General features: G+C 41.9%; 1 protein-coding gene across 1 annotated transcript in view; it reads right to left on the reverse strand.

Moving 5' to 3' along the window:
• LOC122795034 (exosome component 10-like) overlaps nucleotides 1–19,712 on the reverse strand; it is a 147,596-nt gene that overhangs the window by 24,278 nt on the left and 103,606 nt on the right. The window contains exons 2-3 of the mRNA XM_044063615.1: nucleotides 15,131–15,267; nucleotides 14,741–14,864 (exon numbers count right to left, since the gene is read on the reverse strand). Of these exons, the coding sequence (XP_043919550.1) occupies nucleotides 14,741–14,864; nucleotides 15,131–15,267 (261 nt within the window). The remainder of the gene's footprint in view (nucleotides 1–14,740; nucleotides 14,865–15,130; nucleotides 15,268–19,712) is intronic.

Genomic DNA, 19,712 nt, shown 5'->3' on the forward strand with positions numbered 1-19,712 from the left:
ATCCATAATACTACACTCCATGGCTTTACAGATCAGACTTGTCAAGCTAATGGGGCAATAGTTTCCAGGATCAGTAGTGGCACTACCTTTGTGCAAGGGGATAACAATGGCAGTTCTCCACTGCTGGAATGAAGCCTGTACTTAGGCTGTGGTTAAAGAGGGTGCTCAATGGCGAAGCCAGTTCTTGCTGGAGATGGTGCAGAATACAGCCTGGGATACTATCGGGTCTCATGGAGGCTGTGTTCTTTGCCTTGGATATTTTCTGTTACTGGGAACACTCTTTGTGATTGACTTCCTTAACATTTTGTAAAAATTAAGGCATGTCCTGATTAAAAGGAACACTGACAACTTTGACACATCAGTGAAGTACTGAAACAAATTTAATCGTACAAGTCAACTTCAAGACATCATTTACTCAACACACAATTTACTCAACAATCTCTCAAAACTTCATTCCAGGTTTAGTCAGATCAGTAGCTCACAGGAAAACAGCCCTGACTATGCCCCAGCTGAATCAATGTCAAGTAGCAGCTCGTGAACTGGTGGAGCCAATATGGGGAGTAGTTATCACCCTCTCACCCACCTCAGGAGTGTTCCAGTAGAGGACTATAGCAGTACAAACAGAGAACAGAAGTGTGTGGAAGAGCACATGCACTCCCAGACATGCATCAAGTGGTAGTCAGAGCCATAGAAGATGTTAGGACCAAGCAGAAAACCCTCACCCTCAACCACAGATAACAGCACTTCTAGCACTTAACTCTCATTCCAAGGGGAACAAACAGGTAAGCAGGACCTCCTGTCCCCAAGGAATCAATGATCAAAATGGGTTCTGGGAGATAAATGGGTAAATACTGCAGCTGGGGGACTGGACAAAAATCTTTCCAGTTTTACAACTAGCTGAAGTTCTGCTTCCCAAACACAGGATATATATATTTTTTCCTGGAAGGCAGAGATGATGTGTATGAAGCTAGGTAAAACTAAGCTTCTATGTAGATGGACAGAGTGGGGGAAGTAAAAAAAAAATTGTCTCGTATAAAAACATAATGCTTCAAAATGATCAGAATAAAAACATGAACACCTACTACGTCTTCTGAAGTATCTACCCCCATTATTAGACCCAGCCCTAGATGACTGCCCCCTAAAAGGAAAAGTACTGACCACGAATACTTTTCTATGAAGAGAACTCTTTTACCTCTTCTTATGGAATAACTAGAAAGATCAAAATGAAAGATGCAACTAATCAAGCAAATTATGCGATTCAAAGAACAAGGATACAATTAATGGTGTCAAAACAAAGGAACATCGGCTGAGATGTGAAGCAACCTATTCTTACAAAATATTCTCTGGGTAACGGTAGTATTTAGCCAAGCTATCTTCTACTTAAAAAAAAAAAAAAGGAAAAAACTCGTAAAAGAAAAAAAACTGATTTAAAAGCAAAATATGCAGCATAACTGTCAAGCTTTCACATACAAGCATTTACTGACAAGAGTTTTCTAGATCAGAAATCAACTCTTCACTCATACTATGCTAGTAACTACAATATAAAGATCTGGGAACAAGTCTACTTGATATTTCTAAATCCTTTAACTCAGCAGGTAACTTAGCTTAACCCATCCTAACAGAATTACTTTCCATTTCAATCAAAGGTCATATTTCTTGTCAACTCAACTTGCCATTTCCTCACTACTTTTTTTTCACAGGACGTCCTTATATTTTCTACCATCTTTCACTCTCCTCCCCATCTCAACTATGTAACACTCACTGTCACCGACTCGCACTGAAAAATACTGGAGTGGGGACAAAACACTTATCTTTCCTACTCTTCTTACCCTTTTCACCTCACCTCTTATGCTGACAAGCTTACCAAAAACTGCATCTCAGCTCTTTTTCAATAGGTCATTTAGTATAACAAATACTCCTTTTATTTTTTTTGCCTCATTTTTTACTCCTCACATTTTTCCATGTGACTTTTAATACAAAAATGGAGCTATATCACAAATTTACGTCACACTGTATTGTCGTTTTAAATTAATATTGCACATCACTAAGTAATACTTCTTCCTAACATTTACACCCCGTACAAAGTTATAAAATAATACAAAATCATGAAAGATAATTATTACACTTGTTGAGAGTTAACTGCAAATTGTATTTTTGCACTGGAACTTTTCTCAGGTTTCCTCTGAAAAAGGGCCTTTTTAGGCCTAGTCAAATTAACCCTGGTTTACAAATGCCAATTAAAAACATAAAAATCACTAATGATTAGAGGTTTTATAGGCATATACTACGACAATGTATCCTTGAGGCAAAAGTCAACATATCAATTAATTTACTGTCCCTCTAGTGATACAACAGACAATAAAGTTTAGAAACTAACTTCAGAAGCAGCCAAAGCCACTCAGCCCTCATCAAGGAAAAAATAGCTTAAACCTACAATCAACTTCCTTAAACAGGGACTAATCTCACTCTCCAAGGCATTAAATTGTCAAGGAATACAATTAGGAATAACAGTTTCTCTTAAAGCTTTTAAACTTTTCATTTAGTGTGGTTACTTGAAAGAAAACTAGCATTCTTTAGCTGTGCTAAGTTTACAGAAGTCTGCATCTCCTTTTAGTAAGATCAGCCAAGGGAAGAGGATGATGCAGCCGACAGACGCTCCCTATTGTGGGAAAGGTTTTGGGATGAACTCTGTGCGACCACCAGTGGAGACCAGATGCTTTGCAACTGAGCAGATCAGCAATGGTGACTGACAAACGGGCTGAAATCACTGCACATTATTTTATTTATTTTACATTTGTTGACCGGGCTAGTCTAGCTGGATACATGTCCTTTTTCAGTAGAGGCCCGGGGAGATAAGCTCCAAGACATGGTCTAAACACAATAGTACAAGTTCAAAACACAGAAAAAATATCAATATGCTAATAAAAACAGCAACTTTCAAAAAGGAAATAAAAATCATCAACAATGACATTAAGTAATTAACGGTACAGAGTTTGTAACAGGATATATTATTGAGGACAAAAATCACAACACAGTGAAATTTCAGGTATGGAGACATAAGTCAGGTTAGGTCAGAGGTAAACAAAGGAAGTTAGGTGAGTAGTAATGTAGCAAAGGAGCTACTTAAGAAGAGAAAGTAAAAAGAGGATATAAAAAAAAGAAAAGGGGTAGATAAGAAAAATATGATAAGATGGAAAAACGTAGCAGAGGCTAGGATAGGTTAGACAAATTAGTAGAGGTAGACGACTAGTCTGGTTTTGAACAGGGGCATAGCCAGTGAGTTTTGAGGAGAAGTTTGTCTATTTTTAAACGGAGATAATGAGGTGAGTGAGGAGAGGTCACAAGGGAGAAGATTCCAGGATTTACCTACAGAATTAGAGAAAAGGGAATCCCCAGCTCTGTTGTTAGGTTTAGTGGTGTGGACTAGTAGTTTTTGAGAGGAGCGTAAGGAATTCAGATTTGTATAGGGGGTGATTAGGGTAGATAAACTTGGAGTATTAGGTTTATAAAGAATGTTGTGGGCAAGAGTGAGTTGGTGAAATTTAATCAGGTGTTGTAGTTCTAACCATCCTAGCTGTTTTAGGTTAATGCAATGATGGGTTCAGAATGGGTTGCCTGTAGCAAATCGTGCTATGTTATTATAAGCCATTTCCAATTTGTTGAGGTTATTCTTGGAGAGATTAGTAAAAATGGGAGAGGCATAAAGGAGTGTAGAGATCAAATGTGTGGGGGCAATAGTAGTTTTAGCAGTGGGGGAAAGTAAGGGTTTTATCCTATAGAGGGTACCAATTTTTTTATTGACAGTCTTTGTGGTATTATTGATGTGGATGTCAAAGCTCAGATTATTGTTGATGGTGACACCGAGTAGTTTGGTGGTAGAGTCAGGAGATATAATAGTATCATTGGTAGATGTTACTGAGAATTGGAGAGGGGAGTACTTATGAGTAGGTGTGAAGAGGAGGAGTTTTTTTTTTTTTAGGGTTCAAGAGGAGGCAATGCTGAGAGAAAGTACAGTTTTGTACCTACCATAAATGTAGATGTTCGAGTGTTCACCCTGCTGCAGTCATCACACTTGGGTTATCTTGTCGTCAGGCGGTCCCGCAGTCAGCCTGAATTCCAAAGTCGTGGTCCAGCGTCTGTTGCTGTCGCTTCTTCCCTGACATCAGTGCGCCAGGGGTATAAAAGATGCATCTGATGCCATTTTCTTCAGTTTTCCTTGCCCCAGATGTCAGGTGCCCCCAAAAAGGTGGTCAGTAATTAGCACCAATCTAAGAAATTTAGCACAAATACAACATCCCTCCAGCTATAAGCAAATACATCAGAAAGGTATTGTAAAGATTTAGTTAGTTAGGTCAGAGGGGATGGAGGGAGGGTAACCTGGACTGCAGCAGGGTGAACACTCAAACATCTACATTTATGGTAGGTACAAAACTGTACTATGTTCATCATGTTACCCTGCTGCAGTCATCACACACGGGTAGAATCCCAAAGCTAAGGATGGGAGGAGGAGTCAAAGAAGGTTAGAGGAGGCTAGAAGGCCCTGCAGGACTGCAGTGACGAAGCCAGCTCTAGTCTTAAGAGTAAAGTGGTAGTGTTTGGTGAAGGTGTGTACTGAACCCCAAGTTGCAGCTTCCAAAATATCCTTGGTTGGCACCCCCCTGAAGAAGACTGTAGATGTAGCTGCTGCCCTGGTAGAGTGGGGCCTTATGGTAGCAGGAACTGTTTTTCCATGATGGGTATAGCAAAAACGAATGCAATGTCCTATCCATTTGGAAATGGTCTGTTTTGAGATGGCCTTCCCTTGAGAAGCTGCAGCATAGGTTACAAAGAGCTGGTCAGATGTTCTGAAAACCTTAGTTTTATCCAAGTAGTAACGAAGTTGCCTGTGAATGTCCAAGGAATGCAGGAGTCTTTCTCCTTTGTTCTGTGTATTTGGAAAGAAGGTGGGTAAGTGGATGGTTTGATTTAAAGCCACAGTGGATACCACCTTAGGCATGAAGGAAGGATTAGTTCGTAGAGAACCTCTGTCTTAATGGAAAAGGAGGAAAGGTTCCACTTGCATTAGTGCCTGAAGCTCGGAGACTCTTCTGGCTGAAGTTATTGCTAGCAGCAGGGCAGTCTTCCATGATATAAACTTTAAATCAGCAGAGAAAGCTGGTTCAAAAGGGAGGTAGCGTAAGTTTTTCCAGAATAAAGTTGAAGTCCCAGGTTGGTGTAGGTGCTCTCCTGGGGGGGCTAATGTTTTTTTGCCCCTCTGAGGAACTGCCTTAGAAGTGGATGTGAAAATAAGGGTGGATCCGTGTTGTAGTGGGCTGAAATAGCTGAAGCGTGGATTTTAATGGATGAAAAAGAAAGTCCTTTGTGCAACATCTCAGTTAAATACTGTAGAATCTGAGGCATGTGAGGCTGAAGGGTATTTTGGCCTTTAGCTTGGTTCCAGGCGCAAAACCTTTTCAATTTGTCCGAGTAGGCCTTCCTGGTGCTGGGCCTCCTAGCTTCCAGAATAAAATCCATAACTGCTTGAGGAAGAGGAGCTGGCTAGATGCTTAGGTGATTTGCCATGCAGCCAAATTTAAGGTTTTGAGCTGGCTGCGTAGAATCTGATTGTCTTGCTGTGTGAGCAAATGGGCAATTTGTGGTAAAATCCAAGGTGGGCCCTGGGCCATATTCCTTAATAGTGGATACCAGTGCTGGCGTGGCCAGTCTTGGGCTATGAGTATCATTCGTTGTCTCTCCTTTCTGACTTTCAGAAGCACCTTTGAGAGAAGGGGCAATGGAGGAAAGGCATATAATGTCAGGTTTTTCCAACTGAATGAGAGTGCGTCCACTTTCCAAGCTTGATGGTGAAGTGTCCTTGTAAAAAATGTTGTTAGCTGATAGTTTTGGGGGCTGGCAAACAGGTCTATGTCTGGGTGGCCCCATTTTTGAGTTATCATTGCAAATACTTGTGGATCCAGTTTCCACTCGTGGAGATCCATGATGTTTCTGCTGAGGTAGTCTGCCAATGTGGTCTTTTTTCCTGGCAGTAATTGAGCTTGTAGCTGAACTTGGCAAGCCAGTGCTGTGTTCCACAAGGTCATTGCTTGCCTGCATAGAGGGTAGGAGTGTGTACCCCCTTGTTTGTTTATGTACCACATTACTGTGGTGTTGTCCGTCCTTATTGTAAGCTGTCCTGGATGTAGGAGGTTCTTGAAGGCTGTCAGAGCATTCTGTACAGCTAGCATCTCTTTTTGATTGATGTGCAGATTCCTTTGATCTGCAGTCCATATGCCTTGAATGCACTGTCCTGCCATGTGTGCCCCCCAGGCATAGTCCGATGCATCTGTTGTCATAGTTTGCCTGGCTGGGGGCAAGGTGAAAGGCTGACCCTTGTTGAGGTGACATGCCTGTGACCACCACAGAAACTCTTGTTGAAGGCAGGGAATGAGAGATATCATTGTGTCCAAGCTGTGGCTGTGTTGAGACCATACGCTTTTTAGGTACCACTGTAATTTCCTCATATGCAGCTTTGAAAATGGTATTAGTAGTATGCAAGATGCCATGAAGCCCAAGGCCTGCAGAATTTTTATTGCAGGGAGTTGGGTCTTTGTTGCCATTGTTTTGAAATATTGAGTCAGTTGTAGTTGTTTGTCTGGCGTCAGATAAGCCTTCTGGGTCATTGTATTCAAGCGGGCACCCAGGAATGTCATATTCTGTGAGGGTATTAGTTTTGATTTCTTTTCATTTACTGTGTACCCTAGGCAACTTAGAAGATGTTTTACAAAAGCCAGATGTTGTAAGAGGATGTCCTTGCTTTCTGCTTGGATGAGACAGTCGTCCAGGTATGGGTATATTTGAATTTCTCTGTCTGCAGTATGCAATTACTGGTGCCAGGCATTTTGTGAAAACCCTGGCCACAGTGGATAAGCCAAAGGGCAGTGCAGAGAATTGGTAATGGGTTGAACCTGCAATGAAATGGAGGTATCTTCTGCAATTTTGTCTGATAGGGACATGCAGGTATGCCTCCTTGAGGTCCAACGTTACTAGCCATGCTTTCTTGCCCAACATGGGAAGAAGCTGCTGTAGTGTTAGCATCTTGAATTTGGGTCCTTGTAAGAAGGTGTCTAGAATTGAAAGGTCCAGAATTGGTCTCCAGGCATTGTACTTTCTGGGGACTAGAAAGAGTCTTGAGTAAAATCCTTGGCCTTGCTCCCGTGTAGGTACCAGTTGAATGTCTCTCATGTCCATGAGAGCTGTAATTTGTTTTTATGCCTCTGCCCATTGATTTTGTGGCAGGTTTGGCATTCCTCTTTTCGTTGGCAAGGTGTGGAAATGGAATCTGTATCCTTGTGAAATTATGTCTAGGACCCATTTGTCCTTTATGACGATATGCCAGTTGTCTGAAAAAAGTGCTAATTTTCCTCCCAAGGGAGCTGCCAAGAGAGTCTTGCTTGGCCATATGAGGTTTAAGTCATTGAGTTTGCCTTCTAGTAGTTTGGGGCCTGTCTTCTCCTCCCTTCTGTGTTGCAGTGCCCCATTGTCAAGGTTTGTAGTGGGTTTGTGGTTGTCCTCTGCCTCTTGGGCGTCTGTATTTACCCCTCTGTGGTCTGTCAGTAGCTGGAAAGGACCAATTTTTTGTAGGCCAATTTCTGCTGAAGCGAGGGGGCTGAACTTGTAGAAAATCTTTGACCGTCTGCATATATTTTGCCTTATCCTCCATTTTCTTTAAGACTTCTTCTGCTTTAACTCCAAATAGGACATCCTGCTGTAAGGGAGCATCTAGAAGCTTTGCTTTAACATGATCAGGCAGAGTTTGTTCCTTTAATCAAGCATGCCTACGTATAACAGACCCAGTAACAGCTGCTCTACAGGAAGCCTCCAAAGACTCAAATCCACATTGTAAAGTATGTTTGCCCACCTGTTCAGCTGCATGCAACAGATCCTGCATTTCTTTCAATTCAGACTGTTGAGAGTGTGTGTTTATTTTTTGTCTTATTTGAGACATTAGAAATTGCTGGTATTTTAGCATGTGAAATTGACAATTTAGTGCCCTCATAGCTAGAGTGGCTGAGGTGTAAACCTTTTTCCCCCACCTGTCTAGTGCTCTGGAGTCCCTTTCAGAGGGTACAGAATTTTTCGCCATAGAAGCCTTAGCCCCTTTGGGACCCTGGGTGATAGTCTCTGGATCAGCAACAGGGCTTTTATAAAGGAATTTGTGGGAGTCAGGCACGCTATAATATCTGTCTGGTTTGGCTGGAGCAGGAGGCAGAGAATCTGGATTTAAACTAGATTCTAAGTAAACATCATTCACAATGTCTAAAACTCGGGGGATAGCAAGAGGTCTGTGCTGGGGGAGTAAAAAACTCTGAGCCTTTTCTTTGAGTCAGAGTAGCCCTGACCTTCCCAGTGAAAATGTTCCCTCATAGTGTGTAAAGTTTCCCCAAAAGAGTAGTCTTCAGGAGGAGAAGCTGAGGGAATAGAATCCTCAGCATCAGAATCTTCATAAGGGGGGAAAGGAGAAATCTTGGTCCTCAGAGGAGCCTGAGGAAATAGACACTTGATCAGAGGAGGCATAATCTTCCTCTTGTCTAGGCCTTTTGTCGGGGGGGGGGGTTGGTAACCCCTGATTAAAGAGATCAAATCTTCAGCCATTTTAAGCATCTGTTTCTTAGGCATGGGGCCTTGAACTGGAGACTGAAGTGCAGTCTTTTTTAGTTTAATAGGAGTCTTAAGCTTAGGATACGTTTTTATAGTGAGCGGTCTGATGACCCCTTCAGAAACCAAAGGTGTTTCTGCAGCACAGACATCTCTTTCTGCAATGTCGTCAGTAGGGGCTAAAGAAAATGGCTGCGTCAGCCTAGCACTCTCCGCCAAAGGCTCCGAAGCGGTCTCTGGTTCCAATTCTGCAGTAGCCAGGGGCCGCATAGGAGCCTCACTGAAAACCAGTGAACCGGAGACCGGCCCAGCCGAGGCCTTGGAGTCTGGCTTGGGTCTAGGCTGCCTGTCCTTATCCTTGCATTTTTTGTGCACGCCGGTAGGCAGTTGCTCCGACGGCATTGTGTAGTTACATTTTCTGCTGAAGTACTGTCATGCAAAATCAAAGCGTCTTTTTATAGTACACTTATTGAACCTAGCACAAAAGCGACAACCAGTGACGTCGTGGTCTGGGCCTAGGCAAGGTATACAATAAGAATGAAAATCCTTATGAGGTATTTGCTTCCCACAAGAAATACAATTGTTAACTTTTTCTGACATCGGTCTGAGGCAAGAAAAGTTTCCAACGGGTACTTAGCTTTATTGAAGACTTCAGATCTGAAATTCGACTTCGAAAATCTCAGGAGTCGGCCGACCGGCACTTGCGAACTGCTTCTGCTTCGGGCACCGCGTGGCAAGAAAGACTGAAGAAAATGGCGTTGGATGCATCATATATACCCCTGGCGCACTGACGTCAGGGAAGAAGCAACAGCAACCGACGCCGGACCAAGACTTTGGAATTCAGGCCGACTGCGGGACCGCCTGACGACAAGATAACCCAAGTGTGATGACTGCAGCAGGGTAACATGATGAACATCCATTGTTCAACTATGTTGAATACTTTTTGGGTGAGAGCATGAAGGTCATGGGATGATGTAGCTGAACATAACAGTGTTGAGTCAGCATACTGTATGCAGGTAACCTGTGGGATAGCTAGATGAAGGTCATTAATAAAGAGAGAGAAGAGAAGAGGTCCAAGTATGGACCCCTGAGGGACTCCTAAGGTAACAGGTAGAAGGGTGGATAAAAGTGTTTTGCCAAAGTACTGCTTGATGTTGGTTGTCAAGGTAGGATTGGAACCATTTTATGGAAAGTGGGTCTAATGACAGAGATTTCAGGATGTTTAAGAGAATTTGGTGGTTTACCATGTCGAATGCTTTGGACAGGTCGATGAATAGAGCAGAAGAAAGGTTATTCAGGTTTCGGTGCCTGTTAATACAGTCAGTGAAAGACAAGAGGGCAGAGGTAGTGCTGTGTGAGGGTCTGAAACCATGCTGACAGTTGGAAAGTACGTTATTTTCAATTAGATGGTGGAGTAGTTGCTTATGGATACACTTCTCCAGAATTTTAGCTAGGGGAGAAAGTAGGGCAATGGGGCGATAGTTTGATATTTCTGTGGAATGTCCTCCTTTATGTAGGGGGATTGTATGGGAGACTTTCCATAAGGTGGGGATGTACGAAATAGGATAGGCTATGGTCTTGGATGATATCTGTAGATATTCAGAAGGCAGTAGGTCTGCAGAAGGAGAGAGCATGGTTTCAGTTTATTCAAAAGGGTTTGAATAAATGAGGTTGTAACAGGTTTGAAATGAAAAGGGGGCGGTGGGGTTGAGGAGTATGAGGGTATTGTAAAGGTATTAGGTGATAGTTGACTGGCTAGTAATTGGATAGTATCTGTAAAAAGGTATTGAAGGTATCAGCTGTATGGATTGGATTATTCAGGTCTGTAGTTTGAGGGTTTGGTGTAGCAGATTGACCTGGGTGGAGTAATTGCTTGATGCTGGCCCAGAATTTCTGTGGGTTGTTGTGATTAGGTTGTTGATATTTTAAGTAGTAGTTTTATCAGATAGTATGGCCTTTTTAGTGTAACTTCTTAGCTGTCTAAATGCTAGTTGGTCAGTGGTGTTTTTGTCATTCTCCATTTGGCCCAGTATTTATTTCTGATGTGAATTTTGTGTTTGGTTTCGCTGGAAAGCCATGGGGCAGGCTTGGCCTTAATTCTTATAGATCTGGTTGGAGCATGGTGATTAAGAATGGCAAGGAAGGTAGAGTTAAAGAAGTTAACAACTTCATCTAAAGGAAGATGTTTTAAGGGAGCCCAGTTGCAAGCTCTAAGTTCATTACTCCTCCAAAGACAGCGACTGTGACCAACCACTGATACAGGATGAGGAGACTCAGCACCTGGCCTGTGGCTCTCCACAAGGTTCTTACTCCAGACACTATGATTTATGCCAAAGGTACAGTCCCTGAGAAGTTGAGGGCCTGCCTATCGAAGAGACATATCTGATCTTGTTCCATAAGAACTATGGAGGCACCCAGGGGGAGCATACAGTACATGCAGAAATACAGCTGACAGGGTCAGCAGCAGATCTGCTAAAAATATTTACCTCCTCCTCTCTTTTGAGGACCCTTTTGAGCGTCACTGCACTGTGTGATAAAGTCCCCCTCAACATTAAAACTTACCACATCATCCAAGTTCACAATACCTCTTTCAGTCATCACTCAATAAGGCATCTGGGGTGCGAGACAGAGAGAGGGTGGGTTTTAGCTCACTATTTGAATTAAACAGACAAAATATTAGATTTAATTTTAGCATTGCACTGTTAAAAAAAAAAAAGTTAGCATGATCTGAAAAGGATTTACATTATTTTGCTGAGAAAACCATTAGTCATTTGTCTTCGTAATCATTAGCTTATTTCTACCACCCCTTCCCTCAGGCAACATATGTGGAATGCTGACAGTGTTTAAAAACAGCAGCTTAAATAACATGCTTTTGTATAACCAATTCTCGGGTGCAGCTTAACAGTAGGTCTCATCAGAACTTCTATTTGTTTTCAGAAATATATTTGTATGTATATATATTTTTTTCAAATTATGCTTTTATTGACTAGGTAAGGCCCACTAGGTTAATGGACTCTCTTCAGACAAGGACGAGACCAGAGGTGGTATTTTATACTACTATGGGAAGTCTGAACAGGGTATAGGGGAACTTCCTCCTACTCTTTTTTGATAGGTGCCATGGGATTGTTTACATCCACCTGAGCTACCACCAAGTCAAGCAGATGACATGTCAAATGCTGCACTGCAAGTGTCAGCAATCTATTTTCCTGGTGTGAAAAAGAACCCACAGTCTTTTGGTCTTCCTGTACAAAAGGTATGAGCCCTATTACCCCTTTTTTAAGCGCAACCTGGATAACTGGATGGGAAATAGAAAATACATCCCTGGGATTCCACCTGTGTCCCTGCTGGACAAGGGCATCGGGTGCTGATTTGTCTAAATGTGGGCTAAATTCTTGGCTAGGCTTACAAGGGCCTCAGTGCCAATAGGCTAGTAACTTCCTATGATCCTATGAACCAGCCCCCCCCCCCCCCAAAAAAAAAAAAAACACACGCGTGTGAACACATCATTGTAGTGAGGTGTAAATAGTTTTCCAGCTATTAAGACGTATCTCACCCTTAAGGAAAAAAAACAAACACAGGGAAAACTCAACTTGAGCACTGAGGCCAAATTCCAGTAAATCTCAGTTGAGACTTCAAAGTAATTAAGCACTTACAAGCGGTTTAGATCAATACTTCTTTACTGAAAGATAAAAAAATTAAATAAATGAGCTCTTTCGCCCTTAATAGATCATCAGATGTAACTCATTGCAAATACAAACATACACATACAGACAGGGAAAAATATTATATATGCTTATACAAACACACACAGTATTTTTTAACTCTCAAAATTGCTTAAGCACCAAAAGGAACTAGAAAACAGCCTGCAGAGTACATAATTAAGCAGGGAAAAAAGTTGTCCCCCAATTAAGTTTCTCTCTCATACATATGAAGCCACAGACTAACAACCGTCAAACCTCCTAGATCCCAGGATGCCTCCTAAATAGCGCGAAACACGATCAGGACGTGTCACCTTTCAACTAAGGCCTCAAAACGGACTTTGTATCACAAGAACGGAAGTCTGCAATAGTTATCCCACTTCACAGGGGAGGACCATCAACAGACCCTGGAAACTACAGACCCATTAGTCTGACAAGTTTTGTATGCAAAGCCATGTTACAAATTATCATGGAAATGATCAACAAAGACATAGGCAACCTTCAGACACTGGACCCATCCCAGTCTGGTTTTATCAAGGGAAGGTCATGCCTACTAAACCTGGTGGACTTCTTTGAGAAGATCACCAAGGCAATGGATGAAGGGGAAAATGGTGCATATAACCTACCTGGACCTGCCTAAGGTGCTCAGCAGAATACTTCACTCAGGTCAAGTTAACAGACTCATCAAACTGGGCATACACCCCTACATAACTAGCTGGATTACCAGCTGGTTCACAGACAGGACGCAATAAGTCAGGACTGATGACACAATGTCAACAATAGACTAGTCACCACCAGGGTACCACAGGGCTCCATGCTGGGACCACTCCTATCTAATTCTCGGAGATAAAGTCTAATGTCAAGGGCTTTTGGCTGACCAAATTCGCAGAGTACTACAAACTGGGAACCATCATAGATCCCCCCTCATGACACAATCATCTTAAAAGTGAGTCTAACAAAGACAAATTCAAGATGCTAGAGTCACAGATTAAAACTCAATGCCAAGAAATGCATTACAGTTAGAGTAATTGGCCTGGGTGGCAGTTTTCCCAAAAACTGTCAGTAAGACACCCCCTAAGAGCTGTCTCTGTAGTTCAGGGATCTAGAAACACAGGTATCCGGTAATCTGGCCTTTAACCAACATGTGGCCAAGGTAGTGAGAAAATCATTCTATGTCGCCCAACTTATTAAGTAAGGGCGTAGCAACCAGGTCCAAGGAAGTCATACTGGTACTTTATTCGGTCCTTATCAGACTAAGGCCCAGGGAGAAAAGCTTCACACAACAGCATGTGCAAAATGTTTGTAAACAGGAGTTAACAGTGAAAATATACTAAAGTTGGCCTGTAATCACTGTAATACATACATATATTTACAGAACAAAGTAAAGCATGTTAAGCTCACACACAAACTGAACATTAAGCATTATTTTACACGGTATGTATATAGTCCAATGCAATTTCAGTACACACCATAAAATGCATATTTTATCCAAACAGTTGAACGTTACTTGAGACCTGTATTCAAAAGCCATCCAAAGAGTTATTTCAAGATAAATAAACCTGACTAGTTCACAGCCCCTCATCTGCAAACAAACAGAAATTTGAAGTAAAAAAAAAACTAACCAGAGTTACGGACGCTCTAACACACTAATGAAAAACAGAACTAATATAACAATTATTAAATAATATGTTTAAAGTATCAAAGTACTAAGTCAATTATTTTTGAAACTTCAAGTTAAAACTGAAATGCTCAAAAACAAGTAAACAGTCAACATTGCCTGCAACCACAAAGCCTGGCTGAGGGATCTGAAGCAGCTTCTTACTGCTGGGGACTGGGTTATGCAAGTCTAATTCACAGTTCTAGGCCAGATTTGCCCAAAAATACTATGTGCATATTACTGTTATGAATATTCAGTAGTGCTCTCTGGAATAAGGCAACAACTCAAAAAAGTTTAAGACACTAAGGACAAGCACAATGAAACATTATTTAGTGAAATCTGAAATAAGTGATTTTTGTCCAGCCTAGAAGAAATAAGAAAATGAGAAGGCAATTTCAACTGAAAGGAAGATATCCATTCGGAGAAAGAGAGACTTACTCTACATATAAACACTGATTAAGTAAAATATCCACCCAAACAAAGGAGTGACGAATACTATCCTAGCTAGTTTCAAGAAAGATTTACCTTTTCTTTGAGTCATCCTAAGAAACACAACTGCAAGATTAGCAGTATCAAGCCTCTCTCTGCCATCTCCTTACTCATCCACAACCCCTTTATCCCATAAATGTAACTCTAGATAAGTTTTTTTTAATAACTTTAAGACTTGATTTATATTTGTTTGTAGAACAGAACACATTCAATAAAAGTGGATAAAAGCAGCAGTAAAACCAATGCAAAAATGTTTACGTACCACTCTTTCAAGGATAATGTCATTTGCATCAACTAGCATGTCAAACTTGTCTTCCACTTCTGTCACCTTGCTGGGATCTTTGATTAGACTCCGACATCCATGATACTGCATCAGTGTATTCATGCTGACAATTGCAAAAGGAGAAAATATTTATGTGTAGCAGCAACTATCATGCTCAAACAAGACAAATAGTTGTTCAGCTACCACCAGTATCAAATCAAAAACTTAAACACAACATACTGTAGAAGGCATGTAACCAGCCAAGTAAGCCAACATTCGCAAATGCCTAAGAGAAATACAGAGGAGTTTAGCTACTTTTCTCCCATGTACTAGGAACAAACTTTAAGCTTTCAATGACTGGGCAAAGTACCCACATTTCAGGTAACTTACCAGTACAGCAATCTGTCTCCCTGTGCTTCACAGTATGTCCGGAACCCAGGAAAGCTGCGGTAAAAGTCATATTCATCTCCACTCTGTGGCAGGCCAACTGAAGCTTTAGTATTGCTAACAGCTGTCCCAAGTGCAAACTGTAGAGTAAAAGGAAGAAACAAATTACACACAGAATTGGAAAAGTACACTATTACACATTTAAACTATACATAATCCTCAGATAATCTTGTTTTAAAGAAGAAAGGCTGTTTTACACGGTCAGCTACAGACTCAAATACGATATGAAGAACTACTAACTTCTGCATTACAAAGCAGAGTTCAAATACTACTAATTTGCTTACATAATAGCTGAAATCTTACAGATAAGCACATCTAGCCAGCCTGGTGGCATGTGGAAGGAGGGTGCTGTACCATGATTTGACAAATTTTTTAAGGTTAAACGCACATTTTTGCAAACTCTTGACTTGAGGGCTCTTGTTCCCTACCCCCCAACATGGTGCAACCTCAAGAGTTAGTTTGGGGGGGGGGGATCCTCTACACCACAAGCAGGGAAAAGAACAGGGCTCTTATTAGGTTGGGATTCACCAAAATGCATTTTCAGCCTAGTAAGATCATAATGGAACTGAGTGGAGTCTTACTTAAGAAACTGGTATTTGCCAAGCCTGGGAGGGAAAAAAAAGTCACTGCAGGGTGGTAATGGTGCTACCTCAAGCACACCCATCAGGCAGATACAGAAAAGAAAAAAAATTGTGGAGATTCAAGACCGTTACTGCAGCCATGCCTTACTGACAAGACTTAGGAACTAAAGTGGGCCTTTACAACATGGTAAAGACTCATTACTACACTGGTCAACCAGGTTTTGGAAGGAAACCAAATCATCAAAAAGTTTAAAAATGAAAGTTCATTACATAGGTCCCAAAAATGTTACGTCTACCACACCTATGGGCTACGACTGACCATTACTGTGAAGCACAAATGAAACTGGCAAAGCTATTAAGGGGTTTACAGGGGTCCAAAGATGACCATCTTGCCATTCATAACAGCCAATTTTAGAAGGAGAAGAGGTCACAAGAGTGATGGTATAGTCACCGCAGGACCCCCAAAACCAGTGTATGACAACGAACACGAGCTACTACAAAACAACAGGAGTCCTTCAGGAGCCACAACCACGACACAAGTTTGGAAAAAGAAGGGGTGCCATGATGTTCTATGCATATAAACCAGATTTGGGGATTTAAGTGGTCATTACAGTATGGCAGGGTACTATGATGATGCCTTTTGAGACGGGTAAGGAAATGCACAGCAGAGAAGCAGGGAATATAAGCTGACATTCCAAACTTGTGGCCACCATACCTCAAACAGCCCTCAAGCTAGCACAGTGCTGCATGATGGAAGTACTTCTACACTTCCATTTCTTGTCTTGTTGATGACTGTCTCAAGCCAAGCGTACAAGTCCTCATATAGCCTTCGTGTTCAAGACCCCTACAACAAAGCAATCATAAATTGGAAGACAAACTACTAACTACTACTGTATCCCTTGAGTCAGTCACAGGCAACTGGACTGACACTGGGTGAAAGGGAAGCTACCTCAATTCCATGCCAGTACACTAGTTGGAGGGTGAACAACATTGTATCAGGTTGAAATGGATGTCATCTAAAGCAGACCAGCAAGCCACGTTTGGAAATAATCATGGCCATGGCAAAAGTGCTACAACAACAAATCTACAAAAAAGATTCTGAAATGGAACAGGACGATCAAAATCCAGAAAGGGTATTGCCAGCTCCGTGGCAGGAGATAAAGCCTTAACCATGGTGCAGGTGACCAAAGTCCAAATCATGGCTTGGGTGCTTACAATAACTGCCAGTGGAGGGTGGCAATGAGCAGCTGAGGCCAGCTTACCCCTAAGCTAGGGACAGGAAGGAGACTCTGCTTTACCACTTTGGTGACACCTAATGAGAGCACTAGCTGTTACACTCCTGAAGTTTGGGCTGCCAAATGTATTCACACAGTAAGCCAAGGGGATTTGGTATGTGGACACATGCTTCCCCTTAGATGCAATACATAGCAGAGCTCAAACACAGCCACTGAAGTGGAAGCGGTGGCTCCATCTGGGAAGAAGGCAAGTCACTTCACAGAGACAGCAAGCCAGACTGCTCCCTACCACCAAACTTTCACTGCTGGGGAAAGACAGGTCGATATAGCTTCTCAAGCAGGAATGAATGGCCAACAGGGCTCCTGCCTCTGGCATGAATGGACTGATTTGGTGCAGACAGAGGAGACTGTGGTCAAGGTCCTGCAGGACAACAGTGGGGGTTAGAAGAGCAATTAAATCCCTTTGCCTGTAAGCTATGTTTGGGGATATAATAAAGCACCTTCACAGTCACTTATCAGCTGTTTCAGGCAGAAATCGCTTTTTTTTTTTTTTTTTTTTTTTTTTTTAAAAACATGATTTACTCTGTTTGCTATCAAACATGATTAGTTTTCTTTACGTACAGACCAGGTTTCCCCACGTAAAAAAGTGAGCTAAACTTTCCAGTGATAAGTTAACAATGGTAAAATACACATACACTCATCCCACTTTATGGCATACAAGGATAACACCATGTGAGAGAGACCCAAACAACTAGACTGCAACTAGCAGAACATACACTGTAAGAGGTGGTCAGAGGAGGGAATGAGCAGCAGGATTGGCTCACCCATTTCATGGGCTGGAACAGGTGGTTTCAGGCCTGGTAGTATTCCAGTGCAGATGACGGCCCCATGAAAGCTGCTTGGGGGGGGGGGGGGCAGAGGGACAAAAGCTTGTAATCAAACTGTGGACGATAGCTCTCAAGGGACAGATGTGTGGTAGCAGGCACACATCAGGGTGAGGGCAATGGATTCTCCATCATGATATGGTGAATATGACACCACCAGGGCAGGGTTAGAGTGAAGAAAACACTTCCATAGCCTTTGCCCAAGGCAAATGCAGACCGTCAGGTGGGTTAGATACTGGGTCCAGGTCTGAAGATAATTCAGACTAATCCATCTATAGCAGGATGAAGCTACAGGTTGCCTACAGGCCAGTTTCGCAGGGGTGGGGCAAACCAGGCACATCTGGTCATGGCAAGGGGAGTCCAATGCAAATGATGCGGCAGGAGAAAGTACAAAGCAACATCATGGCTACTTGAATGACAGCCCCTCCAGACATGTTTTAAAGAAGCAAAGACTTTCAAGGGACAGGACCAAAATAAAAAGCTCCATGTTCAAACAATGTTAAACATAACCTAGGAGTACACAGTGGCCCAAATCCAGTAAGGTGGCAGCATCTAATAAGGCCCTTCAGGTTACTGGGACCAAGGCTGAATAGGTCACTATACATGAACACTACTACCTAAACAATCTGAAATCGTAACGGCAGCCAATTCAATTACACAAAACAGAAGTAAAAAGGGTGGTATAAGGGACTGAAGATTAGTGTCCCTGTTGCTGCATTCTGCACTTACTTATAACTTATAGCAGTACAGGTCACTCAAAGACATGGTATATACCATGTGCAAAAACAGGAATAGGGGTTGTGAATGGATGAATAAGGCAAAATGCACAAATCAAGAGAGAAACATATAATAAAGACAAAAAAATGTCAAATTCAATAATAAAAATTATAAGGGTACACTGAAACCAGCAAAGATAATAACTATGCCCAGAGTAATACTTTGGTGATTCAACAGGCATGTAAGTGTAAGCACACCACTGTGGGACATATCACTAATCTCCCTGTTAGCTCCAAAGCTTGATCACATCTGTACTGTCTGCACTGTTGTGCCCACTCGTGTTTGTATATGTAAGCAGCTGCAATACTATTTACTTACCATACCTTCATAATGGGCATACCTTCGTTGAAGGTTGTGCGTCAGGGCCGGCAACTCGGCACGTAAAAATCTACTGCCAATCATTAGCGGACCGGAGTTCCGCTGTGGCGACCCCTAACCGGGAAAAAGCCGAAAGACACAACCACCTTCATAATTACGATCTGCATGTCAGCTGCTACTTGTTCTCAAGTGATTCTTTTATTGTACTTTGAAATTGATCAATCTTGATCAGAGCTGTACCCTCACTAAACAAACAGAAGTACCAAATCAAATTAAATGCTTATAGCAACTTTAGTAAAATGTCTTGCTCCATCTTCAGTTGCACAGTTAGGATATACAACAAGATGAAAAGGCAGTTATGGTTAATCTTTGGGAGAGCGGTTCATAAGTTAGGAAGCTGGTGTACATTTCCAAAACTCATGGTACATCCCCTGCCCTGATGTTTCATCAACATTAAACATCTGTAACAGACAGGCCTACAGGGCATAAGCACATCCTGGACCCAATATTACAAGATCCCTATTACAAATCAGGGAGTGAATCTTGGAGAGATTTCTTTAGTACTAAGATGACGAAGTATTCATTCATTTTCAGCTAACCATTCAAAGCCATCTCAAGCTGAAGTACCATCACACCATCCTCAAATCCTCACCCCAGCCTTATTAATATATGCAGGAAGCAAGTACAGTGACCACCACCATCTTTTACTAGATTCATCAATAAACTTCTT

Source organism: Protopterus annectens, chromosome 2.part1 (genome assembly GCF_019279795.1).
Source record: "Protopterus annectens isolate FY-2018-M chromosome 2.part1, PAN1.0, whole genome shotgun sequence".
Classification (NCBI taxonomy): Eukaryota; Metazoa; Chordata; order Ceratodontiformes; family Protopteridae; genus Protopterus; species Protopterus annectens.